Here is a 17,534-nt window from a genome sequence, read left to right as displayed (position 1 = left end):
AAGAGTACAAACTTAGTACTAGAAATAGTACCAAAGCTTTACTAAGCACTGTACTCATTACTCAGTACTAACTACAGTCTACTTTACTTTTATGTTACACTTTTCAACTGCCATTTGCACATGTGGGGTTGAAGGGGGAGTAAAGAACTTCCAGATGTCAAGTTTCAACAAAATCCACCCACTACCCGCATGCAGCCCTGGTCCCTGGATTTCACCGCTCATTCAAAAAAACTATTTCAATGCGACCATTGCACGTCATGAATGTTTTAAAAATCCCAAGGAACATATTCAAAAGAAGTCGAGGTATGATTATTATTATTTTTTTTTTTTCTCAATTACATATATCTCTGCGGTCCGAAACGAATTCATGTAAGGCAACACGCGTTCTATCATCCACCCCGCCCCCCAACCCGACACAACCTTGGAACCTACATACATATGTAACTTGGACGCTCCTGTGTCAAAATGGTGGCAATTGCTTTCATGTTAGCTCTTGTGGCAACTTGTTGTGCAGCCGGCCTGCCGGTTGTTGATCTTGGCTATGAGCTACACCAAGCGATCTCATTCAATGTCAGCACTCTTTACATTCCTGATGAAACAGGCGAATAGCTAATTAACTATTATTCTTCTAGAGCGCTCAAGGGCTGTACAATTTCAGCAACATTAGATATGCTGCACCACCATTGGGAAGTCTCCGATTCCAAGCACCCCGATTGCCAGACCTGGATCGATCTCAGATTCAGAATGGCTCTGTCGGCCGGGTTTGTCCTCAGGCTAAGCCTATCTGGTTTAATGACATATTGCCTGAATTTCTGCTGAGTTTATCTGAGGGGACATCGTTCAATCAGTCGACGGATATTTCTTCCTATCCGTATGTGCCGCGCCAGTCTGACTCGCGCATTAATGAAGATTGCCTATTCTTGGATGTGACTGTTCCCAAGAAGATCTTTGATCGGGGCCAAAAGGCTCTGGCTCCGGTCTTGGTCTGGATCTACGGTGGAGGATTTGCAGAAGGTGATAAATCGCAGGAGGACCCTTCAGGCTTGATCAATCGGAGTACGATTGTTGGGGATGGGGTGGTATATGTTGCGATTAACTATCGAGTAAGTCTTCAAATACCTTGGCATGCGATGCATAGTAGCTATCATACACAACATTTTGAATAAGCGAGACTGACGTTTGCCTAGCTGGGGGCATTTGGTTGGCTAGGAGGCGATACACTGATGGCAAATGGAACTGCCAATGCCGGACTTCATGATCAACGTTTCGCTTTAGAATGGATACACAAGAACATTCACTTGTTCGGTGGCAATCCCAAAGCCATTACTGTAATCGGAGAATCTGCAGGAGGTGGAAGCATCATGCATTTGATTACGGCCCATGGAGGTCAGAAACCGTCTCTGTTTCAACGTGCAATCGTGCAGAGCCCAGGTTGGACGCCCATGCCGGATCAACAGCAGCCCGAGGAGATTTTACAAAACTTTCTCGCTCTTTTGAATGTGAACACGGTCGATGAAGCGCGGGGACTTTCATCCGAGAAACTGATTGCAGCCAACGAATATCAAATCGCCACTCAATCCAAATGGGGTGATTTCACTTACACGCCCGTTGTGGATGGGACGTTGGTCCCAGCGTTGCCCGGGCAGCTTCTCATGGAAGGCAAATTCGACCAGAGCCTGAATGTCATGACTGGACACAATGAAGACGAGGGAATTTTATTCACCCCACCGGAAAGTGCGAACAGCAGTGCTCTCCCACGGCTGCTGAAAGTATACTATCCTTTGATCAAACAGGATGTTATCGACTACGTGACTGAGGTGTTATACCCAGCCGTGTATAACGGAAGCTACAGTTATACGAATGCTATCGAGCGGTATGCCTTTATTATCTCGACCTCAATATTTGAGTGCAATACGGAATATCTGAACTGGGCATATGAAAATCAAACATTTGCATACCAGTTCAGCGTGCCACCATCGCTTCATGGCCAGGACACTCTGTACACATTTTACAACCCGGACAAGCTTGGAGTCGATGGAGGATTATCCGAACTACAAGTACAAAATGCCAGTGTTGCATTTGCAATGCAGGACTACTTTACTAGTTTCGCTCAATTTGGAGTCCCCCAATCTGCGGTGGGCGGACCAATTTTTCCAAGATATGGCGAAGAGAATATGCTCTTGAACATTGGCAGCCAGACGATCGAGGCTATTCACGATTTTTCTGACAATTTCCGCTGTCGTTACTGGCAGACTGCACCGTATTATTCTTGATGAGTATTGCTGGTGCCTGGGTGAAATTTCTGATGTAGATATGCAAAGTGGACCGATGTGGCTGCAGCTGTACCAAAATAATTTTTCTTTGTCTAATTCTTAAATGCTACTTTAATTTAATTGCAAGCACTTGAGACCTGGGCTGAGGCATAAAGTGAAACCGTAGCTACTACTTTGTACTAGTAGGATCGGACAAGGCTGTTTGAATCGCAAACGGGTCTCCGAATTTGGAATTTCGAGTTGCCGATCATGAGAAAAAAAAAAGCATTAAAGTGTTAAAGAGCTACCAAGGGATCCACTCAGTCTCCAAGAATAGAATATTTGAATGGAACCTTTTCTTTGAATATAATTTTTACATGTGGAATTTTTGTCCAGTTTGAACAATGGAACAGAAAAAGAATGATGTGACGCCAAGATCCTTGAACCCTTTATTACTCCCGACATCTGGAAGTAGATGCATTTTTCCTTTTTCTTCTTGTTTTTTTTTTTTTTTTTTTTTTTTTTTTTTTCTTGTAATTTCCCCCTGTGGGTCCAAATGGTCACCATCGGAATGAAAATAGCGTGATGAAGAGAAGAGCCGCCTACTCCGTACAATGGGTAAACATTGAAAGGTACGGATAATCATGTACTAAGACTTTGAGACACGGACCCTTATTGCGGCCGCGCCGAGTGGATCATCTGAGAACACATGACTAGCGCCCTTTCACTTTTTTTTTTTAGGTATTATCTCTTCGGTTGCAGTTGAACGGCTTTGCCGATCATTTCCACGGGGGCAAGGGGGCCGAAAGTGGTTCAAGTTTTTTTTTTTTTTGTACAAATTCCAAAGCTACTAGTAATGTATGCTAATACCCATCAGAAGAAATGTTCAACAGTGGGAATTATGATCATAATAAAATTGTCATACTACTAGTAAGTATAAAAAGAGGAGAGAAATATTGGAGACAGAATTGATCCAATAAGGAAGCCTGCAGATCGCACGACAAGCAAACATAAATTACCCAAGACCCTTGGCCCCCTTCTTTACCACAACGGACCAATGAACGGACGTTTCTTGCTCGGGTCGAAAGCTTATAAGCAAAATTATAAGCAAAATTACAGGTAATGCTTTCAAATGTTGGTAATTTTACAGGCATCCATATTTACCAGATTTACCAGATTTACCGGATTTCCCCATTTACGGGGAAAAAGCTACATGCAGTCTAGCCTTGTCTCGTTCTTTTTCCTTGGGGGTCGAAACTCTCTTTAAAAGATGTGCTCAAGGTGCTTTAACTTCTCGTCGTTTCCCTCCACATCCCTCAATCCTTTTGATTCTCCTCCATTCCTAAACTTCATCATGCGCCTGCCGTGGTCCATCCTAGGCCTGGTCGCCATCTCTTCGGCCATCCCCACCCCCTCATCCTCATCTCACGAGATTCACTTGAATTATCTCCCCGAACATTCCATTTCTCCGGAATCATACTTGGTTAGTCAATATAGAAATCTTTGTTTACTAGAAACAAGACAAAAACAAAAACAAAAACAAAAGTCACACGACATCTAACATTTTACCTAGTCCGTGGAATGGTCCATGCAAGATGGCACCTTATATGCCAATGGAGATCGGATCTTCCCGCCATCAGTGTCATCAAAAATGCAGGTACATGCACCTCGATATGAAGGGGCACAGAAGAAGCGCCTGGATACCGAAACTCTCTACTACTCCCTGGAGGTCCGACCCCTCTCTAGCCATGAAGTCGGCGCGCCCCATGGTATCGTGAGAGTAAATGTCGACTTCTTGGGAGAAGATGGCAAACCCGTGACACCAAACACCGTCGTTCTGGATCTGCTGGATCATCCAGATGGTAACCCTCGCATCACCAAAATTCGCATCGAACCTGGCAAATCGCGCTCCGATGACCGCGATGAACGAAAATGGCAGATGAAGTTCTGGCAGACGGAGATGGGCGCACTCTTCCAACACAAAGATCACAAAGATGACAAAGATCACAAGGAGCACAAGGAGGCAGGACCTTCCCAAACTGATTCCGCTATCGACCCGGCTTCTCAGTCATCCAAGGTTGAGGTCTCTGACTCCAAGCCCAGCGGCATCATGGAATCGACCGTTGGCTACATCTTCTCGCCTTACTTTGCCCCCTCATCTTATTCTCACCGATCTCATCGCCGCCCACACGATCACGACCACGATCACACCTTTATGCGCCTGGTGCGCCCGGTGATCCTTCCAGCCTTTTTGGGTGCCGTGGCTGGCTTGTTCGCTTGCCTGGTCGGCTTCCTCGTAGGCCATGTCATCATGTCCGTTTCCTACCGGCTTGGATTACGCAAGAATCCTCGCCATCGCTACCGTCGCTCCCGAGTGACCCACGTGGAGGATGATATGCCTGAAAAAGCCAGTCTACTCTCCGAGACTAACGTGACTGAGTCCGAGGTCTAAAGTGCCTTTCAAAAGTAGCATTTCATGGCGCAAGGGGGCGGGTTGGTCTTTTCTTTTCTTTTCTTCTTCTTCTTTATAATGTTCCTATTTTATGGCGTCCACGCATAGCAGCAACCTTTTCTTTTGTTACCCTGTCCATAGAGACCGTGTATTTGTATTATATAGTATGTCCCATATATCCTACGAGGATCATGTCTTTATTGAATTTCCAATGCATCATCTCTGATCGCGCTGCATCTGCTTCCTCTAGCACTACTTGACGAATCTTCCAACAATCCCGGCCGGCTGGCCCAATGGCAAGGCGCTTGACTACGAATCAAGAGATTGCAGGTTCGATCCCTGCGTCGGTCAATTTTTTTTCTATCCTTGTCGTATTTGCTTGTTCCTTTGGTCTGGACTTGGAGCCCCCCCCCCCAAAAAAAAGGAATTTGTTTTATTTTATTTTTAACTTTTATGATTGGTTGGTTTATTCCCTCACCAAAAACCATTAACTTTTGGGTCTTTCTTCTTTATCCTTTTTAGGCTTTTTCAACACCCGTACCGAAACATACATAAGCGATACAGTACATATCCACTTCTGTGATAGCTCTCTGCGGGGTAATCTGCTCAGTACCGATCTGGGTAACTTGGCTTGAAAACCAGGCAAGACCTCCATGATCCCTTGTGTGGTCTCGTCGTGCGTCTTACGGAAGGCCGCCCTTTGAACCCTGGGAAATACCAGGTAAACTGTCGTGTTTTGACTTTGGCTCCATATCGTTTCATTGTTCAGGTTAATTCGGTTGCCTATTCCCCTTAGCCGTGTTTTTGAGTTGCCGGTCCGCAGCCACAGACCTTTTGGATCAACCGCTAGGTTATTTCAAGGCTGTCCTTGACCAAGTACCATGTATAGTCATTTCTCAACCGAAAGTTTCAAATGTTGGATTTTTCTACATAGGTATTAGTATTAGTACGATTCCAATGTTGCAATGAGGTTGCCCAGGTGACAAATTTGCCAAAGGGTTGGAACCCAAAGAAAATCATATTGAATTGATCATGGATATTCTATAATCCGACCTTCGATCTTTGGTGAAATGCCCGATGTCCAGGCCGGTGCATCCGCGTCATCTTCACTTAGCAGTGAGTGCACGCCAGCGCGACGCGTCCACCGACCAATCACCCACCGAGCTAATCTCAGACGACGTTCTTCATCAGCCGAGGACGAGGCTCGAAGTGTCACATAGTTGGTCACTGGCGAGGGAAGAATATCGGGATCTTCATCTGAATCAGAGTCCATGGCATCACTACTGGCCCTACTCCCCGCACTGGCAACACTGTGCTGCTCCACTTCCTCCGGGAAACGTCCGTAGTAATAGGCCTCTCGCCCCGTTCTTGACAGGACTGGTCGGCGTTCCCAGCGATGACTGGGCGCCTTCTCCGAGACTGGCGAGGCGGCGGCAGAAGGAGGTTTCAGCCAGCCTTCCCTATGGAGTTCTCGATGAACAGATTTCCAATGTTGATTCAGGCTCGCACTCCAACGCGTCCATTTGTTGAGAACTTTCAAACTCAGAAAATACTGACGGAGAATGGTGCTAATCAGGACCCCCTCTTCTTCACACACCAACTCCTCAGCTTCCCCGTTCTCAGATTGCACTAGCAAGGATGAAAACCCATCTTTTCCACGAGCCATATATCCTCTCGTTGCCAGAGTATAATGCCGATCCGGGTCAATGGGCTGTCCTCCGATTCGTGCATACGTAACACGCGACCCCGGTGGGCCAGAGAGCTTGAATCCAAAGCAGATGTTGGACACTTGAGTGAAGCGCCCTTCAAGTGCAGGAAGTGTGCTGACCCCATTCTCGAGAGCATCGATTAAGGCCTGGCCCCGAACTCGCAGAAGGACCACAGGATCTTCAAAAGGAAAGCAGTTAAGCAAATCCTTTAAACGGATTACACCCGGGGGGTATATTTGGTCACCACGGATAGTACCACCTGCCATCATTGCACAGTCGGCTGCGTGATAGGAACGCATCAAGTCACAAACAAAATTGCCAAGATTTGATTCATGCTGCCGCACTGTAGAGAACCGAGCGTCCAATGGGGTGACTGTATATCCTACCGGTTTTTCCAGCTTCCATTTGAGTGTAGAATTTAAGCTATCAACCATGACAAGTGCCTCCGGGGCCTCGGGAATAGACCGCACGATGTCTCGCCTCGTGATATTAAAGTCCCAGCCTGGAGCACCATTGGGCTTTCGGAAAGCTTCAATGTAGCTAAGTTGTTTAAAGTCTGTACCCGAACGCAGTACATGAGTCCCATTGATCACGGCATGTGAGTAATAATGATCATGTCCCCCAAGAATGATATCGACCAACCCCGTGGGTAGATTGGTGGCTAGTTTGTTATCGTTTGGCTCACGCTGATGGGAAACAATAACTATGATCTCTGCCCCCTGTTCACGGAGTTGTGGTGCTAACTCTTTAGCTGTTTGAGTCGCAGACTTGTATATTAGGTTTGGGGGTAGAGAGTTGATCGTCCCTAGCCTAGATAAACACAAAAACGGGGGTGGGTCAGCAATGATGCAATTAGGACAAAAAAGGGCCTTGGTCTTGATTGTCACCATTCTCTTTCGCCAAGGCCAATCACACCAACTTTGATTCCATTTGACGAGGTCAGCATGCACGTTGTCCCACAATTAGCGATCGGTACACCGTCTCCAAGAGAAGGGTCAAGCACGTTGGCTAGGAGCCATGGGAAATGACACTGGCTTGCCAGGTAGCGAAGCTGGGCCACTCCAAAGTCCAGATCGTGATTCTGACCGTGTCAGCAGTCTCCATTTCAGATCGAACTGAAAAACGAGGTTGAGACTCACACCCAAACATGCCACGTCAGTGCCAATGTTATTTAGGAAAGGAACCATATGTCGACCCTTGGTGACGGAACTCTCCAGGCTAGGATTGAACGCATCGCCCGAGAAAAAGGTCATGAGATTGGGGAAGCCAATGTATTTTTGATCGTGGCGGTAGTAGTCAACAAGGGATTGGAAACGAGCGACACCGCCAATTGGTTCCGCCGATCCAGGTCTTTTGACAACAAGTTAGTAAAATGCAACGATAGAGGGACTATTCAATGGAAATTACATACTCAATATGATAGACATCATTATAGTGAATCAGGCGTAAATCGGGATGATCAGGGGTTCCGCTAGAGGAATAGGTGACGGAAATACCATCGGAGTCCAGTGCTGACATTCCTACGTAGTTCCAGCTAAAAAAAGACCCTAGAAAAAAAGAGGTTATCTGTCAGAGCAATGACGATCAGGAGATGCGATCCGAAAGGAATGGAGTGAATTGAGAAGAGGAAGGAAGAGGCAAAAGACCGAGTGAGGGAACGCTGAAAGGCCTACATGATCATGCATGCAAGGTCATGTGATCCTCGACATTATAGTTTATCAAAGAGGGAGAAGGGGGAATGAAAAAAAAAAAAGCAAAGAAGCATAGTCTCTGTAACAATGGACCGCTTAACCAGGGAAATCGCCCTATGCTTGAATGACCCAACCGCCAGCCACCAGACCATACTACGTGTATGGGTCAAAAGTCTCTTCTCTGAACCGTGCTTGCTAAGTCAACTGGTGGAACACAATCGAACATGCCTCCCAGCAAGCCCCAAGCGAATCACAAATGTCCGGGTCAAGTTAGACTGTCATCTTCCGGATACCGCTTTCATTTCAATGCAAGAGTCGCCGATGTCTCAGGTGAGTCAAATATTTGGGCAATGTTCCAAGATACTAGTAGGCTACAATCATACATACTCCACCACCGCTACAAGTACAGCAAGCTGGTGTTGAATTGGTTGGGTGTTGAATTGTTTCGTTGCATAAGCTAGTAGCTAAAAAGGGACCGGAACCCCGTGATTGGATGCATTTTACTTAATAACGCAAAAACGCTATATACAAGTAACAAAATGAAAAAAAAAACCTAGCGCCATGCAATAGAGGTATCCAGCGAGTTGAAGGGGAGAGAGAAAAAAAAAAAAGAAAGAAAGGTCGTAGATCATAGCTTCTGTTCCGCCAAGGTCCACCGCCGCCTCGATGCCAACTCACGATCCTCCAGGGACGGTGCGCTACCCCAGAGTCCCCTCTGGGACAGTGTTCGCTTAGGCAATTGTTTTGTCCACCCAGTTCGGTCCACGGGTACATCATGAAGAGGGAGGGGAAGGGGCGAATCATGGCTCACGGGCTGTTGATCCCCAAAATTAGGAACAAAGTCGTCCGCATCCTCTTCATTTTCGATCGGTGAAGCGATAGCGCCCCACAAGCCGGAAGGCCCTCGAGGAATGTCCGAGCTTGATGGACGGGGAGCAAGGGCCCACCCTCGAGGACTCATCGCGGGTCCTGAAATGGGACCAAGCGGGAAAGACCCTTGGAGGGGCTGGGGCCTGGAGCCAAGGCGATTGCGAAACGGTTGGGGTGACGGGTCCTGGGGGGCGGAGTGGGGTGTTAGTAAGTTTAGCTGAGAAGGGTTGGTTCCTGGCCGGAGGTGATCGGTCGATGCTACTAGTTGCAGAGCATAGTCGCGCGAGATTGCCCGATCGGCCTGGTCGAACGATTTTTTGGTTCGGTCAGAGTCAGGGGTGGTAATGGGCAACCGGCTCCGTGGCACAGCCAGGGTCACCGAGGCGGTGCCGATATCTAATAGAACAGGGTGGCCGGCGAGTGAATTGATCAAGGCATTGCAGCCAGCCCCGTGAGTAACAATGATGATAACGGTCTGGCCGGAAGAATCTTTGCGCAATAATGCATCATTCATTGTTGCCCGAGCACTCGATTCTGGTCGTTGATACCACTCCATCATCTTTTGAAAACTTTCGCTAACACGCTCCTGCATGGAGCTCCATTCCTCCCCATACTCTCCGCCTGAGCCCCAATATGGCGTGCGCATACTATCCCACTGGTAATCGATCTTGATGCAAGCGTCCCGCGCATGGCTGACGTAACCAGATGGAATGCGCTCTGCGGGAGAAACTGCATAACCGGGTACTGGGGCCACATAAGAGGCATTGGGTTTGGCCGGGCGGTTGATGTCCAGGCGGCCCAGGGCGGGACCCTGTGGTACGTCAAAGGTACTCGCGCGTGGACGCGGAGCATGTTCTACAGTTGACAGAGGTCCCTGTGATTGCAACGGCTGGCTATCATCATCTTCATTAGGGGAGGTGGGATGGGATTGGCTCCCCCAGCCACCCGGGAAGTGACCTGATAATACCCTTGTCCCTCCTTCCTGTACTAAAGGAAGTCTTTCCCCCCGACGTAGCAATTCTGCCTTTGCCAAAGCAACCATCCGATCAGAGCCTGGAGGTGGTGTGATTTGATCAAAGTAGTCAGGAGACAGCCATTCCCCCAAAAACGCGTCAACGCGCACCAAAGGCCGCAGGTCCGAGCTCAGCGCGTCTATAGGGGGCTGCTCCTCGTGGCTTTCGGTGGTTGGTCGAGATTGACTAAGACCTGTGCTGATGGCGATAGAAGTCTGGAGACATCGAAGGTAGGGGGAAGTATGGATTATTACGTTGTATCGGTTGTACAGATCCGAGGTTGCGGGGGGCAGATGCGGACTGGTCGGGACATCCGTGGGCAAGGATTGGCTAGATTCAGCCTCGGGCTTTATCCCCGTGAACTCGGAATTTTGTAGGAGACTTGCAATGCGTGCACCCAAGGCCCGTGATTGAATCCAGCCACCATAGCAGAGGGGAGGGTCGTAAGGAGTTGGGGAAGTCAAATGCCAGTCTTTGTCGGCAGCGTCAAGGCGCGCGCCATGTCTAACGAGGTCAGCTTTGGAGCGATGGAATCGATTGTGAGAAGATTCGCGAACCTGACAATGAAGACAATAGGTGCCGTCATTTCCTGTGGTAAGTTGGCTGTTGGCAAAAGAGTATTTATGTAGATTTCAGGTGGAGTTGCCAAACGGCCTGTTTCCTTTTAGCAGGGGGGGATGAGATGATGATTATTGAAAGAGAGAGCCTTTCCCAGGGGTTGGCAAAGAATAAATAAAGAGTAGCAGCCACAGCTAGCCCAGCCAGGAGGGGATCAAAGCATGCTCACACTTGGATGCCAGACAGCGCCTTGCGCTGCTGAAAGGGAAAAAAAATATGGTAGTGGGGATCGCTGAGGTCGAATGTCTATCACATGCTTTTCATGTACGTGTACGCGCATTTCAAGTGGATTCAGTGGATTACATGTTAGAAGTATTTCTGCCGGTCAAAAGATTTCCTGCTTCAACAAGGGTTTTTTTTCTTCTTTGTCATTTGCACAGTACTTGATGATTGTAATTCCATGACCAATCTACATAGATCAGATTCTAGATTTTATCTGGCCTTCCATGCACTTGTATATATCCTCAAAAATACGAGTTCCTTCAGGTTCTCTAGTTATGGGCGGTGAAAAAGGCGGGTCTTTGTTTCTACAAACCACTGTAATATTACCTATACATATATGTAGTACTCAAAGTGTTACTTGGCCACGTATCGACCCCTCATCTGCCCATGTGGACTATGTTATCCCACTTGAGAGGCATTGACAGGGACAACACGGACCAGTTGACACTTTCCAGGTTTTGAACTTCTTTGTCTATACACCTTGGAAAGATGGTCCAGTAACGATCAACACCAACCACATTGAGCTCATAGTAATTGTGACGGCATCTCTTCCTTGGCTGTCGATCCCGCTGCAAGCTTTATCAGATAAGCAGGATAATTCTGCGTAGACGAATCTTCAATCCTCAAGCTTGATGCAAAAAGTCGCACCAAACTCGGGAGCCATACCTCTTCAATTTTGTGATGCCCATCAGCTGATCTCGGGTAGAATCCGCCGCGACATGACGTGACTTCGGGCAGTTTGAATCTTACGGAGAAATTTCCGATCGAAACATCAAATCACGAGATTACATGGAAAATACCCCAACATCAGAAATTGTTCTATTGGTAAGCAGCTCGATTTATAATCAAACGAGCTGGACTTCCAATTTATAACTATAGTTAAATCTCAAAATACACTGCTTCAAAAGACAATGGTCAAACTGAAATCCTGACTGAAACCCGAACGTGGAACCTGACATCTCTATTGAAGAGACAATATCTCACTTCTCCAAGGTTCCAAGACCCCCAAAGATTGGAGACACTAGATAATTCAATAATTCAAAATGCCTGATAAAACAAAAATCAAAGCAGTCTTCTTCGACTTCATGGGCACCTGCCTGGATTGGCATTCTAGCGTTGTCAAGTCCATGTCCGCTTTCATCCCCGCCGATCAAGCTTCCGACCTTGCTCTGAACTGGCGGAGGCTGTACTTTCTTGAGAATGAGAATCGCTTTCAACAAAATCTTCCGTCAGAAGATATCGATTTGACCCTGGCTCGCGCCTTGGAGATTGCTCTTTCACAAGACCCTAATCAACCCCGCCTGGAGGCCAACGAGAAAAGACAATTGATAGAAGCCTGGCATTTTCAACCAGCTTGGCCGGAAGTACCTAGGGCGCTGCGAGATCTCCGAGATAACCTCGGTCTGGAGGTATTTGTGCACGCCAATGGAACAACTCGTCTCCAACTGGACCTTGCCCGCTCGTCGGGATTGGAGTTCCATATGCTATTTTCAAGCAAGCTGCTTGGATTATACAAACCCAGTTTGGATGCGTATCGGAAAGCGTTAGAATTGGTCCAACACTGCCCGGAAGAGGTGGTTATGGTGGCAGCGCACGCTTATGATCTTCGGGCGGCAAAGAAGATCGGCATGAGAACCATATACATTCATCGGTGGACCGATGATATCGACGAGGATATGAACCAGGTAAAGGTGGAGTTTGATTTCTTCTTGGAAAACATGGAAGAACTTCCCCCGACAATTGCCAACATGTAAACTCGACTCACCAGTGTGTAATTACTACCTCTTTAGAATTAGTCATATCAACCACGGATACCTAGGTATCAGAACCTACATAGATTTTACCATAAATCCAAAGCTCACCTAGAACCTTGGGACATTTGAATAGATGAATTGATGGATTCCAAGGTTGAGAACATACAGATGTCCATCTCTGTCGACACATGTGCAGGCGGTTCCGACATCTGGACGGAAGCTTAGCCACCCTTATGTATTCAGGTGAACTATATGTAAATATTTGAAAAAGAGCATGCAAGATCAAAGGGATCTTGATGTATGTTCAAAATTTGAAATACTCTATCAAGGTATGTATTTTATATGATACTTTTGAGTGTTCAAAAATGGACCGAAGTCGCCCCCATAAAACTGCATCGACATGTGGCTCCGGCCTGGGGAGGAGGGTATGTACGAATATGACATCTGTATCTACAAAACCGGCCCACGCTTCTCTTGCATCAACCACCGTCAACTATGCACATGTGTATTACATTTCACTTGGCTTGGGGCTCGCAGGAACAGTAGACACCCATGTCAACGGCGGAGACAAATATGTCCTCCAGGATATCGCGGGGCCGTATATGTATATGTAGTTTGTCTTTATGAGTATTGGTCTTGCTGGATTAAGGCTCTTCAATGTTTTGACCTTCTATCCTTCAATTTTTCAATACATACATAAGCACTTCCAGGGTGTACCAGTCAAAATGATACCTGTGGATTCAACCAGTTCAATGTTGACATCAATTGAATTGATCTACATGCTGTTCGAGTTCAAAGGTACGCACATTTGTATTGATATATACTAGTAGTAGGTACTACTTTCACGTGTAGATATGTAGTATGGATCACGTTATTTGCACATGCAAGGTTGCGCACATTTTCGACATTGAATACTCAAGTGCTGCATCTCAGACAGCACCCCATCCGCCACCACCCGCTGTCATGATGACCACTCGGTCATGCGTTTTCACAGATACAGTATTCTTGCCACCGATATCGACTTGACGCTCCTTGCCAGTCTCCGTGTCTCGCGTAATCCACTGGTTGAGACCAGTCTGAGCATCCTCACCACCTTCTAGCCCGTACGGTCGGTAAACCCGTCGCTCTGACAAAATTGAACACTGCATCGGGGCAAGAAACTCGATATCACGAATTACACCTTCGCCGCCAGGGTGCTTACCCCGACCACCTGACCCATCTCTCAATGTGAACTGACGAAGCATGGTTGGATAGCGTTTCTCTAGGATTTCTGGATCGGTGATTCTCGTGTTGGTCATGTGGACTTGGACGCCTGATTCGCCATTCCAAGTAGGGCCAGCTCCGCTACCACCGGCGATCGTTTCGTAGTAGCCAAATCCTGGGGTAATCACTGCACCATTGGGGTCGAACTCGGTATTGGTTCCGAATGTCAGGTTATTGCAGCAACCCTGAGACGCTGCACAAGCTGAAAATGCTTTGAGGACAACGTCCGTGATTCGCTGAGAAGTGAGAACATTGCCACCTACTACAGCGGCAGTCTTACTGGGCGACAGTAGACTAGGTGATGGCACTTGAATGTCAATTGGAGTTAAGCATCCTTGGTTGAGAGGAACATCAGCGTTGATCATGCATCGTAGACAATAGATAATGGCTGAATGTGTGATGGAGATGGGCGCATTCCAATTGCCTTCTACCTGGGAACCGGTTCCCGAAAAGTCAAAAACAGCAGATCCATTAGATCCATCAATGGTGACCTTGAGCCGAATAGGAGTGCCGTCATCCATGTAGTCCACCGCTTCTAATGGCTGTCCGCCAAACTTGCGATGCAGATCCTTGAGTAGATTTCGCACGGCTGTCTCGGCTGTGGCCTGAATGGCATACATGTATTTTTGCACAGTCTCGACACCATATTCGGCAAAGAGACTCTGGATCAAGATTATTCCACGAGTGTTGGCTGCAATCTGGGCTTTTAGATCTGACAGATTATCGCTGATGCACCGTGCACCAGAGCAATCCGGGTATTGCGAGGGTTTGGTGACCAGCAGTTCAATAAGGCGATCCTCGTCTAGGACACCGTTGCTGACAATTTTGTCTCCCTCGATCGCGGCACCTTCCTGCCAAAGCTCAGTGGACTTGGGTGGCATCGACCCGGGCAGGATACCTCCAATATCGGCGTGGTGGCCACGCGAGGCGACATAAAACATGATTTCGGTACCACCGGGGCGATCAAAGACCGGCGTGATCACCTATCAAACCAAAGAAAGGGAAAATCAATAACTTGAAGAGAAAGAGAAAGAACAGAAAAAAAAAACCTTACCGTGATATCTGGGAGGTGGGTACCACCGCAGCTAGGGTGGTTAGCGACAAGTACATCTCCATCCTTCAAGTTTCCCAGCCACTTCTGGTGCTGGTAGCGTACAGCAAATTGCATTGACCCCAGATGAACAGGAACGTGTGGGGCATTTGCAACAAGTCCACCGTCTGGGGAAAACAAGGCACAAGAGAAATCCAATCGTTCTTTGATGTTGGTAGATACTGATGTCTTTTGCAGAGTTCGACCCATTTGTTCAGCAATTGACATGAAACGATGGCCAAAGATGGTGAGACGGATGGGATCAATTTCTGATACAGGTTGCTCTGTATGCGAGGTTGACTTGTCCTTCAAGTCAATGACAATGCAAGTTTCCAAGAGATTTGCGACAGCGTTGGGAGCAACGACGATTGTCTGTGTCTGATCAATGATGACTGCAGGGCCAAAAATGCGACTGTGTTTCTCCAATTGATCTAGCAAGTACACAGGTGTTTCGGTACGGCTCGTCGAATTACCGTCAAAGTAAGCAGCGGTTGTGTTGGCAGGAGGAATAGAAACATCCTTCATGCTAGCGTCCTTCAATTGAACCAACGGACTACGTTCCGTGCGAATCTTACTCGAAGCAATACTGCGTACGCGAATATCATCAACCAGAACCGGTCGCTCGGAGTTAAAGTTGAATTCGCGACGGTGGCGTTCCCTGAATTGACCAAGAAAATCCGTTGAGCCCTCTGGTTGTAGGATCATAAGGCTGGTGTCGGAACCTTCGTATCGCATGTTGAGGTATTTCTCATGTCGCACCTGGCTGGCGGAGAAGCCCTGGGCTTGCATTTCCTCTGTTGAAGCAGCTGCTATGGTGTCAAAACGATTGAGAAGGGCGGAGTGTGATGAAATATAGTCAGATGACACTGGCTCTTGTGATTCCTTCACCACCTCAGCAAGGGCCAAGCCATATGCCGATAGAACGGAAGAATACTTGTGGATAATAATTCGAGATATTCCTAGCGATGCAGCAACTGAGCAAGCATGTTGGCCACCAGCTCCTCCAAAGCAAGCGAGGTGGTGCGAAGAGGTCTCAAAGCCGCGAGCTTGGGTAAGATTACGGATGGGTCGGGCCATCGACTCATCAGCAACATTGAGAAACCCAAGCGCAATCTCCTCTGGGCTGTATTCTGGCTGGGAGTTTTGGCGGCGCTCAACATTCACCTTTTCTGTCAGTTCGTGGAATTTCTGCGCTGTGATTTCAGTATCCAAGGGTTGATCTTCATCGGGCCCGAAGATGTGGGGAAAGTAGTCAGGAAGCAATCGGCCTAAGAAAAGATTGGCATCGGTTACGGTTAAAGGGCCACCTTTGCGGTAGCAAGCTGGACCAGGGTGTGCACTGGCGGATTCAGGGCCAACATAAAAGAGGCCATTGCGCCAAGACAGGATCGAGCCACCGCCAGCAGCCACTGTGTTGATATCGAGCTGGGGTGATTGAATCAAAATACCGGCTACTTTTGATCCAAAGACATGTTCCAGATGGCCATCGAATCGAGATACATCGGTAGAAGTGCCACCCATGTCGAACCCGATCACTGGGGTCTTTTCAAGAGGGTCCCAGCTTGTCGCAGCGAATCCTACAACTCCAGCTGCAGGACCGGAAAGAATAGCCTTCAGACCACTGAACTTCCGAAAATCAACCAACCCTCCGTCCGATTGCATGAATTCAAAGCGACAATCTTGTTGCCTTTCCAATCCACCTTCGAAGCTTGAGGAAATGGAGTCGATATAGGTTTTTATGACTGGCGTAAGATACGCATCAGCGGCGGCAGACATTCCTCGGGGCACCAGTTTAATCATCGGTTGTAACTTGGAGGACAGTGTCACAGAGAATCCCATCTCTTCGGCAATTTCCCCAATTTGGAGTTCGTGATTCGGGTAGGCAAATGAATGCACAAGTGCCACCGATAGCGACTGATAGCCCTGTTCTTTGAGCCTTTGAAGCTCGGCTCGTACATGTTCCAAGTCCAGTTCTTGCACGACTCGGAATTTCTCGCCAGTGATCCCTTCGACCATACGAGCATCAGGAAAGCAATCGGTGCTTGCATTTGGGTGGCAAGGAACCACTCGCTCATTAACTTCAACGACCCTCTCCGGAAGCACTCCAGGTCGTGCCATAGATAGATCGAATATTGCAGGACGGGATTGATCGCCAATCTTAAGAAGATCTCGGAAACCTTTAGTCGTGAATAATACTGAACGGGCCCCCTTTCGCTCCAGTAATGCATTTGTAGCAACCGTGGTACCCATTCGAAGGCAGCCTATACAATCAAGCTTTAATGGTCGGCCACGGGGATGCGGCTCTCCTGTAACAAGCTCGAGAATTTGGCGAATACCTTCGGTTGGCGCATCTTGGTAGTGTGTAGGGTCTACCGAGAGTAACTTCAAGATAATATCCGAGCGACCAGGCACAATAGCGTGAACGTCTGTGAAGGTGCCACCTCTATCAATTGAGATAGTTATTTTTCCCGATGAGGTCATTGTGAGAGTGATGATAGATGTGTGAGTATGTTGAGTGTCGGACTGCCTCGGGTTTGAGACGATTGCGATCCCATATGTAGCATGTAATACTCAATGTATCGGGAAATGTGATCACGTGT

The 17,534-nt window shown here is 47.7% G+C and overlaps 6 protein-coding genes across 6 annotated transcripts; 3 read left to right on the top strand and 3 right to left on the bottom strand.

Annotated features, from left to right (window-relative positions):
• Nucleotides 1-465: 465 nt before the first annotated feature.
• Nucleotides 466-2,273, top strand: N7466_005420 (uncharacterized protein; the record flags this gene model as incomplete). Its single annotated transcript, XM_057164817.1, has 3 exons — nt 466-570; nt 633-1,103; nt 1,188-2,273. 3 exons carry the CDS (start codon nt 466-468, stop codon nt 2,271-2,273), a joined length of 1,662 nt encoding a protein of 553 aa, XP_057020416.1.
• A 1,333-nt stretch (nt 2,274-3,606) lies between these two features.
• N7466_005419 (uncharacterized protein) lies at nt 3,607-4,704 on the top strand (the record flags this gene model as incomplete). The annotated part of the gene is made up of 2 exons (XM_057164816.1): nt 3,607-3,735; nt 3,826-4,704. The coding sequence occupies 2 exons, from the start codon at nt 3,607-3,609 to the stop codon at nt 4,702-4,704; spliced, it is 1,008 nt and encodes a 335-aa protein (XP_057020415.1).
• Nucleotides 4,705-5,734: 1,030 nt separating this feature from the next.
• On the bottom strand, nt 5,735-7,931 carry N7466_005418 (putative 5'-nucleotidase; the record flags this gene model as incomplete). Its single annotated transcript, XM_057164815.1, has 4 exons — nt 5,735-7,223; nt 7,301-7,494; nt 7,553-7,763; nt 7,825-7,931. The coding sequence occupies 4 exons, from the start codon at nt 7,929-7,931 to the stop codon at nt 5,735-5,737; spliced, it is 2,001 nt and encodes a 666-aa protein (XP_057020414.1).
• Nucleotides 7,932-8,732: 801 nt separating this feature from the next.
• On the bottom strand, nt 8,733-10,573 carry N7466_005417 (uncharacterized protein; the record flags this gene model as incomplete). The annotated part of the gene is made up of 2 exons (XM_057164814.1): nt 8,733-10,491; nt 10,545-10,573. The coding sequence occupies 2 exons, from the start codon at nt 10,571-10,573 to the stop codon at nt 8,733-8,735; spliced, it is 1,788 nt and encodes a 595-aa protein (XP_057020413.1).
• A 1,297-nt stretch (nt 10,574-11,870) lies between these two features.
• On the top strand, nt 11,871-12,581 carry N7466_005416 (haloacid dehalogenase; the record flags this gene model as incomplete). Its single annotated transcript, XM_057164813.1, has 1 exon — nt 11,871-12,581. The coding sequence occupies one exon, from the start codon at nt 11,871-11,873 to the stop codon at nt 12,579-12,581; it is 711 nt and encodes a 236-aa protein (XP_057020412.1).
• Nucleotides 12,582-13,510: 929 nt separating this feature from the next.
• On the bottom strand, nt 13,511-17,415 carry N7466_005415 (5-oxoprolinase; the record flags this gene model as incomplete). Its single annotated transcript, XM_057164812.1, has 2 exons — nt 13,511-14,827; nt 14,899-17,415. 2 exons carry the CDS (start codon nt 17,413-17,415, stop codon nt 13,511-13,513), a joined length of 3,834 nt encoding a protein of 1,277 aa, XP_057020411.1.
• Nucleotides 17,416-17,534: the final 119 nt, after the last annotated feature.

Source organism: Penicillium verhagenii (assembly GCF_028828195.1).
Source record: "Penicillium verhagenii strain IBT 33310 chromosome Unknown utg000006l_segment0_segment0, whole genome shotgun sequence".
In the NCBI taxonomy this organism is placed as follows: Eukaryota; Fungi; Ascomycota; class Eurotiomycetes; order Eurotiales; family Aspergillaceae; genus Penicillium; species Penicillium verhagenii.
The sequence above is the reverse complement of the archived record's forward strand: the minus strand, read 5'-3'. Positions and strand labels throughout refer to the sequence as shown.